This window comes from Microtus ochrogaster, chromosome 1, assembly GCF_000317375.1.
Source record: "Microtus ochrogaster isolate Prairie Vole_2 chromosome 1, MicOch1.0, whole genome shotgun sequence".
Taxonomy (NCBI): Eukaryota; Metazoa; Chordata; class Mammalia; order Rodentia; family Cricetidae; genus Microtus; species Microtus ochrogaster.
Window position 1 is genome coordinate 65474662 of NC_022009.1, and position 14019 is coordinate 65488680.

Below are 14019 nucleotides of genomic sequence, written 5' to 3' on the forward strand. Positions count from 1 at the left end.
CACACACACACACACACACACACACACACACACCCCAAAAACCTGTATAGAACTTGGGTCGATAGGTAGGGTAAAAGTGTTTGGCTGAGGTCTCAGAGGGCATGACGTGTACATGTGCACTAATAGCAAAACGATTCTTTGTTTTGATTGTAGGAAGTGGAACAACTAAGAATGGAACGCCTGCAGATTGATGAACAGCTGCGGCAGATTGGTATGGGTTTCAGACCTTCTTCCACCAGAGGGCCTGAAAAAGAGAAAGGATATGCCACTGATGAAAGTACCGTCTCTTCTGTACAAGGTTCTAGGTCTTATAGTGGAAGAGGCAGAGGTCGTCGGGGCCCTAATTACACCTCCGGTTATGGTAAAAAGAACAATGTTTTCTTTCTGTAATAGTGTGTAGTAGTGTTCTAGTTTAGATGCTGTGTGTATTTTCATACTAGCTCTAATTTGTTTTTGAGGATGAAAGGTAGTTGTAAGGTCTGTATGTTACTACTGTTATATACTAGTGACAGTGAAACGTAGATAGCTTATAAACAGTTATAAAACAAAGCTTAATTTAAAGCTGGAATAAAGGGTGAATGGGTATAGGGCCTGTGTTCTAAATAGTGTGGTTTCATACATTTCCTGTAGAATCTTAGAATGGTACTGCTACCTGTAATGAAAACATAAGTGAAAAATAGACTGATGACTAGTTCAGCATCATACACAGCAAGTCTCCAGCAGCTTTGAAATAGACTTCGCTGATTTGGCGGGTTTGAGTGTTCACACACCTTGTGTAAACTATTTTGTATAGAGTAACATTTTGTGTAGCAGCCTGAAGATGAAGGCTAATAAAGAGAGTTAACATTTTATAATGAACATCTTTATAAACTATACTCTCACTTTGAAGCTGGGGCCTAATCTGGGTAGGAAAGGATCAGTGGATCCTGTGGCCATTAACAATTCTCTAATCTTAAATTCTCATTTATTCTTATTTAGCTCTGGAGTTGTTTCATCTTTCTCCATTTGGACTTGGATCATAGCAGTGACCTGATCCTTCTGCCCATCCCTCCTCATTTCCTTTTCTGTTCCTTTATGTTCTCTTCTCCCTGTGTTAATCTTGTTTTGAGGAAATACTTGTGAATGTAGGCCAAAACAGGAAATATTTACAGAAAGTAGAGATGAATGCAGGTTTGCAGCATGCAGGTTCAGATCCAGACTTTTTAACTGAGGAATCTAATGGTGCTAGAGTTGTAAACCTGTATTGTCTTTCATTTGTTGTACAGGTGCAAGGCTAAGTATCCCTTCTCTTTTGTAGTAAAACCTTATGTTCCATTATCCCATTTTCTTGATGCATTTTCATTAACACAGCATTGAAGTTCTAAATAAAATTCTAAAAATATATGTTCACTATGTAAAAGATGGAGAATTATAAGCTAATGCTGTATTTCCAAAAGTATATTTAATGACAGTAATTAAAAAGAAATCAGGCATATTTACATTTTAATGCTAAATTAACATAATCAGATGTGGCTTTGTATGGCAAGAGTGAGAAAAGCCATTGAACATCTTGATTAGTGTCTGGGACCTTTGCTTATTGATGAGGGAATTACTCTGGTAAATGAATGAGGAGTAGATAATAAATAAAGTGTATGGGAAAATGGCAAAGGAATCCTTTGCATTAGAGAACGCTATACAGATCCTTCAGCAGATGGCAGACTTAGCTTTGTGGAACTAGAGACATTGTTGTTTCTTGAAGTAACTTGAGAAGAGCGTTTGAATTACAAATGTTCTTGTACTTATCAGGACTAAGCAGTAATAAATATAAGAAACATTTACTAGTAGAACATTTCTAAAGTCATGCTAAATTTAGTTTGAATCTTAATCTTGGTTATGATATGACATATAGTTAATGTAAGCATTTAGCACATTAGCATTTAAAGTGATTGGAACCATCTTGATAAAAGTGGTAGTTATTAGTTGTAAAGTTAAAAGAAAAGCCTGATCATGAAATTTGTCTAAAAACAAGTTGTGATTGTCATGGCTCATTTTTAAAAGCTTTTCTGGGATTTCTTTCCTTGTATCTTGCTTGTACTTTCCAATATTGAGAGGTTGAAATGTCTATTGTTTCCAGCAGAACAGTAGTTAACAATCTACAGCAACTTAGAGATGTGGGCAGCACAGCTTTATCATCATAAAGCTCACTGTTGCCTCATTGGCTAACCTCTTACACATCACCTGGACTGTAGGTGTTTTGTTTGGTTGAAAGTTAGAACCTGCTCACTTGTCATTTCCAGATTCTAGCAAGACTTTTGTTTCTTGGCTTATGACTACCTGCCTATAATTTTTAAAATGCCAACAACTATAGGGTTCTTGGGCTGTCATCTTTATAACGTGAGAAAGATTTAAGGACCTATGAGATATTTGGGGGCCACCTAGATATTTTAGGACAATCTCCTCATGTCATGCCTGAACCTTATCCTTGACTTTGGGGTCATAAAAGACCTGAGTATTAGCCAGTTCATCAGAAACTTTGTGTTTTGTAATGTTTGTCTCACAAAATAAATACTGAGTGTATGTTAAGGAATAATTTCCTTGCTCTTTTCTTGGGTAAGGTAAAATAGTTTACTAGGCTTATCTCCTTTACATTTTAACACAGATTTGTTTTACTACTTGTGAAATGATTATTGTCTACATTTTGACAGTTTTATAGTATACAGTTAATGTTTTTTGGCATTTGAACAAATAATTGTTAAATGGTTACTTTATTCCCTTCCATGATGTTTTCATTCTTAACAAATACTTGAGAATGAAAAACTGAATTTTTTTTCCCTAAAATGATTTTTCTTTTCCTCTGTAATTGGTATTGGTAGACTTCTTTATTCCTTGCACCTTGTTATTTCCATTTTAATATCTAAGGAGGACTAGTGTTTTACTACTGTTTTTAAATACTCACGGAGTTTAAATACAACCAATGTTTAGGTATTCCATTCAACAAATTCATTCATCAGCAGGGGATTATTTTTTTGCATATTACGACACATTTGGGACACTGATAGGATAAAGATGAAGCTTTGCATTTTGGCGTAGACCAACATAGAAGAATGTTGAGAACAGTAGGATGTGGCATGATACAGACAGTACTTCAGTGAAATAAGAGAAGAGGAAAGAAGAGGAAAGGTTCCATTTTCAGTTAAATTGGTACAAATTTACAACTCAACTATTTTTGAACGAGATTAGTCATGTGAACTTCATTCAGTCTCTCTTAGTCGTTGTTAGGTAGTAACTGTTTTCTCAGAAACATTGTTATGCTAATCTGAGGCAGCAGTAAAACATTTTTTTTTAGCAGTAAAACATTTTATGTATATTAGCTGACCAGAACTTCTAGCTTTAAGAAAGACTATCAGTTATAAGAAGTGTTCTGATTTTAGAAATGCTAAAATGAGGGAAAAATACACATTCAAGTCAGTAATAATAGAAAAACTATTGGTTAAAATTAAAATTTTTCTGGGTGTGATGAAATTTATTTTAGGTATTGGGTAACATTTATTGTACTGATGATTTAGGCCATCAATATAAAAATGAGCAAAACCTTGACATTAATTGCATTTTCATACTGTACCTTTCCTCTAATTGTTAGTTGAATTTAGTTGCATATTAAAGTTTTTAATTTGGCTCTCTTCAGAACAATTACTGTGCTTACTTTAAATGATACTTAAGCATCTATATATGTGCACCTAATCACTTTGCATACTATCTTTTTTCTAAGGTACAAATTCTGAGCTGTCTAACCCCTCCGAAACAGAATCTGAGCGTAAAGATGAGCTAAGTGATTGGTCGTTGGCAGGAGAAGATGACCGAGAGACTCGGCATCAACGAGACAGCAGGAGACGCCCAGGAGGAAGAGGCAGAAGTGTTTCAGGGGGTCGAGGTCGTGGTGGACCACGCGGTGGCAAATCTTCCATCAGTTCTGGTAGTCTTTTACATACTATGTCAGCGTTCATGCTTTGTAAACAGTATAACCCTACAAAAATCATTTCTTCCCTCAGAGCCAAACATTTTTGGAAATTTATGATTCTGGTTACTATCTTAGAAATAATAGTAGACTGTAGCAATTAATATAGGGAAATTTGTGTAGATTAATTCTGAGTGAAGGCTTACATTAGAATATGTAGGTGAGAACTTTCAGTTGACCGGTTTCCTTTGCTTTGGGGTCCTTGGTTATTAGGTAATTTTTCCCAAGAATTTTTTGCTACAGTTTGAGGACAGAGAAAAAGGTACACTCAATTTTTTTTTTTTTTCTGAGAAATTGAACTGTAAAGAGGAATATAGAAGGACTGGAAAGGTGACTCAGCAATTAAGAACAGTTATAGCTGTTGTAGAGTAGGGAGTAAAGTTGCTAGCACCCACTGCTCACAACCCTGTAACTCCAGTTCAGGGCCTTTCTGATGCCCTCTTGTGGTCTCTGGTCGCTTGAGCCTGTGGGTGTGCATAGGCACACCACATGTTCACAGATACAGAGTAGAGACAAAGATGTCATATGCTCAAGCATCTCTTGGCTGTGGTCATTTGATGTTTTTTGTTTTTTACCATGAGGTGGTAATAGTTGCCAGAATATTCTTTCTGAGCAGAATGACAAGAGGGGAGGGTTTCCAGAGATAATATGGACTAGATTATTTTAAAGCACTGTACAGTAGCATTATTATTTCTTTGTCATTTAAGAAGGTTATACTTTATAATGATTAGATATCTCATTGAAAATATTAATATATTTAAAGTAATGTTTTAAATCTTTTAGAAGGTTAGACTTTGCATATATTAAAGCCAGGCCATTGTGGCACACACCTTTAATTCTAGCACTTGGGAGGCAGAGGCAGGTGGATCTCTTGAGTTTGAGACTAGTCTGGTCTACAGAGTGAGTTCCAGGACAGCCAAGGCTATTCTTGTCTCCCCACCCCCACCCCAAAAAATCCAAACATGTTAACCTACAGTGGAGCAAATCAGCATAAAATGGAGGATGTATATTTAGCTCTAATTGGATCCCACTTTTCATTGGGCCCTAAGTTTAGTTTTATTTAGAAAAGTTTAGCTTAGTTTTTTACAGAAAAACAATTTTTGTATTAAAATGTACAATGTATACTGTCACTATTAAACCATTATATTTTGTGGAAATGCAAAATGAATGTATTTTACCTAGTGTTTATGATTAATAGATGAATTGAGCATCTTTTGCAAAGATGCTGTTACCAAAGGAAACTTAAGAGTAATGGTGACTAGGTGAATTCCTTCTGTAATTGAGTGTTGGAAGCAGTAGATGCACATAGGTAAGAGAGGTGATTTTCTTTTCTTTGTAACTTTACGAAACACTGTTTTCAGAGTTGTGACGCAAGTTAACATCTGGTTCAATGTTGTCTTTTCCGTAACAGTTATTATTTAAGCCTAATTTACTTTGATACCTGAATAGACTTGTTTTGGTTGCTTCAGTTCATAGTTAGCTGATTTTTGTTAGGTCTTGGGTGCAGTTACTAATTTTATTTGGAAATAGTTCACAAGAAGCAGTTTAAAGAGAAACAAAAGGTTCTCAGAATCACTACATGATAGTTGGATATTTCTCTACATTTTTATTTCTCTACCCTCTGGGTAGGGTAAGAGTATGCCTGTCAAGCCGGTAATGTTAGTGCACACTTTTAATCCCAGCTCTCAAGAGGCAGAGAGAGGCAGGCGGATCCGTATGAGTTCGAGGACAGCCAGGGCTGTTACACAAAGAAACCCCGTCTCGGAAAAGAAAAGAGTGAATGTCAGAATTAGTATTTTCTGATATCGTTATCCTTCAGTATCTCTGGAGGATTAGTCTCAGTAACCTCCACAATTTTTTTTAAATCCTTTATGAAAGCTTATACAATATTAATACATCATCTGTGCATACTGTTCTATATTATCTCTAGATTACCTCTGTCTGCAAAAATGCCATGTAAGTAGTTTAAGTTTGAGGGACACTAGTAAGAAAAAAAATTATGCAGGACTAAAACTGTTTGATACAGCTGTATCCCCTTCTATAGTTTTTCTGAGGATATAAAGACCTGACTATATTTGTAAAACAATTCAAAGAAAACATTACAAAGCTGAAAAATAACCTTAACTTTCGCTTTACAATTTTTCATTCCCATTAAAATTTAACTTATTCATCTTAATAATTTTCAGGTAAATTAGTGATAAATATTTATATTGGGGGGATGAGTTTATGTATGGTTAGTTGATGTAGTTCAGTAAATCAAGTATTTTAACTGCAGCCGTCTTAAATGAATATTTCTTGCCTCTGACATGAATATAGTGCTCAAAGATCCAGACAGCAATCCATACAGCTTACTTGATAATACAGAATCAGATCAGACTGCAGACACTGACGCCAGCGAATCTCATCACAGTACTAACCGTCGTAGGCGGTCTCGTAGACGAAGGACTGATGAAGATGCTGTTCTGATGGATGGAATGACTGAATCTGATACAGCCTCAGTAAATGAAAATGGGCTAGGTATGTAAGCATTTAGGGAAAAGTTGTGTGTGTGTGTGATTGTATTATACTGATAATAGATGAGGCTTTTGTTTATGTATGCAATTCACAAATGTTTTTTTAGTGTTTCCTTTTAATGGGGAAGATAGCTTGTTTGTCTTGGGTGTCTTATTTTTTATATTTGTCAAACTATCTGAAATTGGGAGGATTAATTAAACTGCCCTTTCATACCATTGATACCATTAACCATCAGTACAAATATTGTTGATCTTATTGTGTACAAATAAAACTTAACTCTTTTAGCACCCCCTTTGAATAATTGTGGTACATTTTGGGAGATGCATAGAGTGAGCATTAATTATTACGGGGCTAAAATGTCATTAACTTTGAAACACAAAATATGTTGGAGAGAAACCTTTTATTCTGAATAACAGCGGTAGTTCCGGTTATGTATGGCAGTTTATTATGGGTTAAAGCCCTCTTTATTTCCAGAGAGGAATGGTTTATGCTACAAAAATGTATATAATCCTTTTGTCGATATTGTATGCTTTACCTTCAATGTCTAACTAAAAGTTTTTTTTAAATAAGGAAAGAAGTTTTTCGTTTTGTTTTTGTTTTGTTATTTTTTGCCAGAATAGTTGATGGTAAACTTTGCAATTGCAGATGATAGTGAAAAAAAACCCCAGCGACGCAATCGTAGCCGCAGGCGTCGTTTCAGGGGTCAGGCAGAAGATAGACAGCCAGGTAACTTGAGTGGACCTGTTGGTGTCAGGCCACAAGCATGAAAAAAATGTCATGTGTCTGCATTCTAAATATAATTACATGTTCACATGTGTGTATATACATTCAGAATTTGCATTGCATAAGCTATTCAACTAATGACACTGCTAAGAAAATGCATTCTTCCTTCACGGTATAAATGTTTAGTATCCAGTCTTAAGTGAACTAATGTTGTGTCTTAATTTCTTACATGGAAATACTGCAGTTGGCAGATTCCTCAAACTTAAGATGGGAACTGCCATTTCAGGGACTGTGGTGTGGATTGGGTTTGAGGTTGATTGGCAAAACTAGGTAGTTTTGCATGGTGCCTGCTTACTATATCTAGATCGGGCGCCTTATTTTGATGGGAATTAAAATACTCAAAATTTAAAAAGAAAATGTAGAAGTGTCTTTTTTCCTTAAAAGAGGGTGCATGTCAATGTTCTTGTGTTGTAGTGTGCGTTTTCCTTTACACATACTAATCATTCAAATAGTTTTTACTTAAGTTTCATTCAGTATTTTATGTTGTCACAAGTTTTGGTAACTGGAAAGAAACTTGTTTGCTATGTCTTTATTATTTTGAAAATAGTTCACTTCTTATTGTACAGAGAATCACTGTATATTCACCATGAAGAAATTGTGTGCAGTAGAAATAAACCCCTTTCAAACTAACCAATTTTTGCATTCTTTCCAAAACATGGTCTTTCATGTGTCCCCCTTTCCCCCACAAATAATGTAAATCGTAAATCTTTAAGTATAGAGGTTATAGAGACATTTGAGAAGTCTAGATAAGGACATTAATTCCTAATCTGAAGAATTTTTTTTAAAGATAGAGTGACAAGCAAAAAGAATCAAACACTATCAAAGAATTTGTTTTGCCTTTATATTTCTTCTACCTCTTTTTAGTGTTAGAATTGTATTTTAATTGAAGAAGTCATGAATTTCAGTTTTGAAGGTGGCACAGCAATGAGTATTTCCTGGCCCTCCTTTGTAAAGAAGAAAATTCAGGCTATCAATATGAGCTCATTAACCTGGAATGCATTTCAGCATAACCTAAGCTAGTGATCCTGGCTAAGGATACAGACATAAAAACATCCCACAAAATTTTTTCTAAATGAATTAGATGTTTTTGACTGGAATTAACTGAAATGACTGATTTGGAGTTTTGACAGCAATGTGCTGTTGCATACTACATCTGATCCTGACTTCCCTGTTCTTAGGAACCATTGTGTTTCCTCTTACCAAATTCCTTTATTTCCAGTCACCCATTTTTCCAAAGTTTCTTCATGTCACAGCAGTCGGGGAGACAGCCTTCACACAAAGTTGATAGTAGTTCTTCCTTTGTCTACAATTCCTAGCTGCTCTTTGTTCTCTATGAATTAACTGTTGAGTGGTCTTTTCTACACTTAGACATTACAGAGGTATCCGTTCATTCTTAAGCCCACACAGAAAATTACAGGGTCCCGATTATGCCACAAAATTGCCTAGATTTTTTTTCCTTCAAATTTCAATTTCTATTCCATAAGAACTATAAAACAAATTTCTTAACTGGCTTCCTTTCTTTGGGGACAAGGAACAGAACTAAGTACCACTTAGCTTTGGACTCAAAGCTACATCAAGATTCTCATTCTGTGTAGGAGTAGGTGAAAGGGTCTAAAAACTGTACACATTTACATTGAGCCATATGCCTGTCTGTGCAGTAACATCTTGAAATTGATGCATTCCTCCAGGTGTCAGTGAAGTCTACACTATGAAAACAAAATAATCCATTAGAAGATCCCCTGCCCGTGGTTACAGTCATTCTCAAGACAGTTGTATTGCCCAAATAGAGTAGACAAAATGAATAGGTTATACTAATCTCCCAGGAATATTGCTAAACATAAAAAATTCTTGGCAATAGGCTTCAGAATGAGCCTACGGAATTCCTTATAATTTGGAAGGAAAGCAGTTTTAGATTTGAAATGTATGTAGTTTTCTAATAAGTCTTGATCCAAGATGTTTAATTATGTTTAAGGTTCATTTAAAGTAATGAATTACTAGAGAGTTCTTCAAACTTAATGTTAGTACATGCATTATTAATATGAATTGTAAAATACAATTCAGCCTTTTATTGTATTAAATGATTTTTTGAGCTGCATGTAGTATAAATCTAATGAACTAATTCTCCCCAGACATGGTGGCTTTATAAATAATGTAAAATTGACCTGTTTTTAGTTTTTAATAATTGGGATTTTTCTTAAAACTAGACTGTGATAGAAAATGATTGTTAAATTAAGAATATTGAGTTTCAAGTTCTTAGGTCAGTACATAAACTAATACTTAATGTGATTATCTTATGTTTAAGATGGGACAGCATCTCTTTTTACTCTGTTCCTTTCCCACCCTGACAAGTGTCTAATCACATTAGGATTGTCTTAGTTTGCCTGCACTTCTTAAAATTTGAAAATCAGATAATTTAAATGCTGTCTAGCATGAAATGTTAGGAAGAAACCACAAATACCACAGTTCAATATCTTAATTGCGCTGTTTTTCATGGGCCAAAGGGACAACCAAAAACATAAAACATTAAAAATTTTAACTAGCCCATCATGATTTGTGCCAACATCCTCCCCTCCCCCCATATATACACACACATACTAATAACTGCAAACACCACTCTGTACTTAAAACACTGTCTTGAAGTGTTTGTTCTTGGTGGTGGATTGCTACACCACATTCGTCTCACAGTTTTAGACTCAGCCAGGAGATGGCTGGTTTCTTGAACAAAAGGACTTCAACCTAGATTTCCTCAAGTTCCAGCTTGAATTTTTCTATTGTCAGCACTAAAATCATAGGCACATTTTCCCAAGCTATGCTTTTGTTCAGATGTGGGTACCCAGCGTAAATTTTTGAAATTGGGTTTACCCACCATTAGTTTAGTTTAATAGTGAAATTATTCTTATCCATAATAAAATTTAGAAATATTTTTCAACACCTGTAATTTTTTTCTCATTTTAACAGTCACAGTTGCAGATTATATTTCTAGAGCTGAGTCTCAGAGCAGACAAAGAAACCTCCCAAGGGAAACTTTGGCTAAAAACAAGAAAGAAATGGTAAGGAGAATTTAACCTGTAGGGTTTTTGTTTTGTTTTTATTATTTCGTATTGCTTAGACTTAATTATTTTTTACTTATTACTGTATGGTCACTTGTTTCACCTGAAAGATATTTAAAGAAGATCTTGGTTCTGTCCCAGGCCCCTGCTGAGTGAAGGTGTGCATGCTTGAGTCTGAGACACTTCCACATAGATTGTCAATAGTGGGAACAGACCCTTTAAGTTTCAATTCATTTAAATGTTTTCAGTGTTAATCAGAAATAGGAGTTTTGAAAGGTGAGTAAAATGGGTGATTGTTGTTTTACCAGTATTGACTGTCTGCACCATTTATATGGTGTACTTCCCAGTGGTTTAAAATAATATTAGATACAGGTTTCCTTGAACAGTGCCGATGCTTTCTGTGATGTGGGCACTCATAGGTACTAGAGATAACGTAGTTTAAAAACCCTGAGACTGGAGTGCATTTGGTATTTGTTTAAAACGCTTTCTGTGTGGCATATGAAAGTTATCCTTTTTTAAGCTAATGTTTATGTAGTCATTTTTTTCCTCAGCTACAGATTTCTTTATAAAGATGTTGAAAAAGTTGTCTCCCTCTGACAGGCAAAAGATGTGATTGAAGAGCATGGTCCTTCGGAAAAGGCAATAAATGGTCCAACTAGCGCTTCTGGCGATGAAATTCCTAAACTACCACGTACTCCAGGAGAAGAAAAGACTAAGAACTTAAAAGAAGAAAGCACTCAAGAAGCAGCAGTCCTGAATGGTGTTTCATAACTGAAGGAAGTTCCTAGTTTACAGTTCTTTTACATTACAGTTACAATAGTGCTTGTACAAGCTTGCCAAAGATAGAATTCGGATCGCCAGTCTTACATCGCACTTTCAGTTCCTCCATTTGGAATTCAGAAAGGGGGAGGGATCCTGAAGAAATCATATGTTAAACATACTTTGACACCTACTGTGTTAAAAATATATCATCAGATGTGCCTTGAGAATAGTATATGTAACATTAAAAAAAGTTGCTGGCTATAGGAAATGTTATTTTGTTTTCAAAATATGGCAGAGATGGGAGGTGGGTGGGGTGGGGTCCCTAACGTAATATTCTTTATGAAAGCATTAGCTGCTTTTGTTACATTTTTAATAATATGCAACCACTTCTTCACCTGAGGAAAACTAGAATGAAGCAGTTTAAAATATTTTGCACTGAATTGTAATTTCTTCATTAGTTTAGTCTGGAAACTGGTCTGTTATGTGTTTTAAATGCTGTTTGTAGAGGCAAGTCTGCAGACCACTGGAATACATATGTTATCTCATCTGCAGGGACACGGGGTGATATTGGCAGTGACTGTTCTACATTGAGGCTTTGTTTGGTTTATTTATTAAAGTGTACAGTATTTAAAAAAAAATCAAACATAGCTTTAGTTGAAACACTAAGCTGATTAGTCATGTCCATTCATAGCCTGAACTACTGAAAAGATCAATTTCCAGAGGGTTTATTCTGTAAAAACTACATGTTTAGTCTTTAGAGTATCTTTCACATTTTCTTTTCCTCCCTTTTTTCCTTTCCCCCCCCTTTTTTGATTTTGGTTGTTTGATGTGCAATATGTTTTTGTATGCAGGTAGTAAATAAACTTTGATCTTCCATTTGCTGATTTTAACTTTCTACTTTTTATGCCAATTGTTTCAAAGAAGTAGGACTACGTCACAGACCTAGAATAGATAGCATTCTTGGATTGCTTTTCAAAAGCATTTATTCTGCCTCAGATCTAGTATTAAAATGCTAACCATTTACTCTACACTTAATTTTGACTGTTAAATGGTTTAGAATATATGTCTTTGCTGTTAGAGAAACATATTAAAGTCTAATCTACAGGAAGTTGTGGAAGATACGGGAGGCAGTAGATAAGCATTTTACTTTTGCCTTTAGTTCTTCATTTAAAAACTTTTAAAGGTATGAGAAGCAGTTTTTAAGTAATAGGCCAATAATGTGGTTTTTGATTGACAAGGAAATAATTTTGAAGGTTTTTCATACCAGTGATTGAAAATCAGTAAAAGATTAAAAATATTTTCTTCAGAAGACCTAATTTTATGAAAGATTTTTCAGATGGAAGTTTAATGATAAATGTATATTTCTGTGGTTGTTGAAATATTTGTGAAGGCTCCATGTGTTACATAGACTCCTGGAAGTGCTTTAGTTTCGTCATTTGAAAAGTTTTTTTATGTGCATAATTTATTAATTATGTTCATAAAAATGTTGAGCTTCTTTTATAAATGAGCTTAGGATAATTCACATAGTTAGAACAGACAATTTGCTTATTGGTATGTGTGTAGCCATAGCCAGTCACATTCTAATTAAGAGTGACATGCACTGATACTGGAGGTTTTTTTTCTTGAATAGATGTGATAATAGAACTTGAAAGTGACATGTGTATAGTGAACTTGTACTTTATACCAGATTAAATAACCATAACCTCCTTTTGAAAGTTTTGAAAACAAGTTAAATAATTGGTTTCTTAATTACTTAGTTCTCTCTATGTAGGTTACAAATTTAACCATGAAGTACTGGACAAAAAGAATTTTGTGTCTGATGGGAATTGATGTTTTACCACTATGCTACATCCCTAGCCCACAAAGAATATTAATTCCCAAGCTGGGAAACATGATGCTAAGTGTAACTTTTCATTTTTCCACTGCCAGATCCCCTACAGTGTTTTTTGTCATAAAAATTAAACTATCTTAATTAAGTCAACTATTGCTGAAATACTTGAGCAGGATTTAGTAATCAATTCTTTAAGAGAGCTGAGATTTCATTACCTGAAAATAGCCACTCTGACTTGCCCTTTAAGAATCGGCACCAAAGCACTGTCAATGAGTTTTTCTGGCAGATTGCTTGATCAGAGGGACCATTGATTCAGGTTCCTTTTGGTACTTTGGCTGCCCCCTTGGTTAGATTCTGAGTGGGAATCCTTGCCCTAGCACATACTATAAAATGTGAAAGCAGAACATATATTCTGAAAAGTTTTGACACCTCAAAGCACTGAGGAATGGAGACCCATGAGGTTACGTGTAAAACCTAAACTGAATGTGAAGTAGGAGTGTATATTATATCAGGGTCAAAAATGATCTGGTTTTCCTGATTGACTGGGGGAGGGTAAGGTAAGGATTCTGGGATTCTTGTGTGTCCCACCCCTCCAAAAAGTGCAAGCAAGGATGCAAAAAAAAAAAAAAACCTTAGTTCTAAAATTTTAATGTGAAGTTCAAACAGAAAGTCCAGTGAGTTCTTGGGAAATTACCTGCGGTGCTGCTGAGACAAAGTCAAGGGATTTTGCTTAAAGTACATTTTAAAAGTGTAGGTATAATACTTAGTAAAACGAAGAAATCAATAGCGAGGCACTGAGTCTGAAGAAGCATTAGGTGGTTTACTCTTGAGTCCTAGCTCCCTTAAGCCGAATGCTGTAGCTGACTGTGATTTGACTTGGGCATTGTAACCTGAGGAAAATCTGGAAAAGTTGGTTTGTCCTCTTCAAATATTCCAGTTTTCTTATGACTCAAATAATTAGAATTCTTAAAGACTAAATCTATCATATGAATGCTAAGGAAAACAAATAGGAACCTCACCATAATGTGGAATGGTTTTTGTTGGTAAAGGGACATTGCATTTGTTTTTGGAGCTTTGTAGAATTT

At 35.1% G+C, this 14019-nt stretch overlaps 1 protein-coding gene across 5 annotated transcripts in view; it reads left to right on the forward strand.

The window, feature by feature from the left end:
* Nucleotides 1–11983, forward strand: part of Fxr1 (FMR1 autosomal homolog 1) — a 31459-nt gene extending 19476 nt beyond the window's left edge. Inside the window, exons 11-17 of one of the 5 annotated variants that reach the window (XM_005343788.2) lie at nucleotides 154–211; nucleotides 299–361; nucleotides 3749–3952; nucleotides 6311–6511; nucleotides 7154–7234; nucleotides 10250–10341; nucleotides 10942–11983. In XM_005343788.2, the coding sequence (XP_005343845.1) occupies nucleotides 154–211; nucleotides 299–361; nucleotides 3749–3952; nucleotides 6311–6511; nucleotides 7154–7234; nucleotides 10250–10341; nucleotides 10942–11112 (870 nt within the window). In that variant the 3' untranslated portion in view covers nucleotides 11113–11983. Of the gene's footprint in view, nucleotides 1–153; nucleotides 362–3748; nucleotides 3953–6310; nucleotides 6512–7153; nucleotides 7235–10249; nucleotides 10342–10941 lie in introns of all 5 variants that reach the window. The other 4 variants (XM_005343784.3, XM_005343789.3, XM_005343787.3 and 1 more) reach the window with 4 other exon arrangements.
* The last annotated feature ends 2036 nt before the right edge of the window (nucleotides 11984–14019 follow it).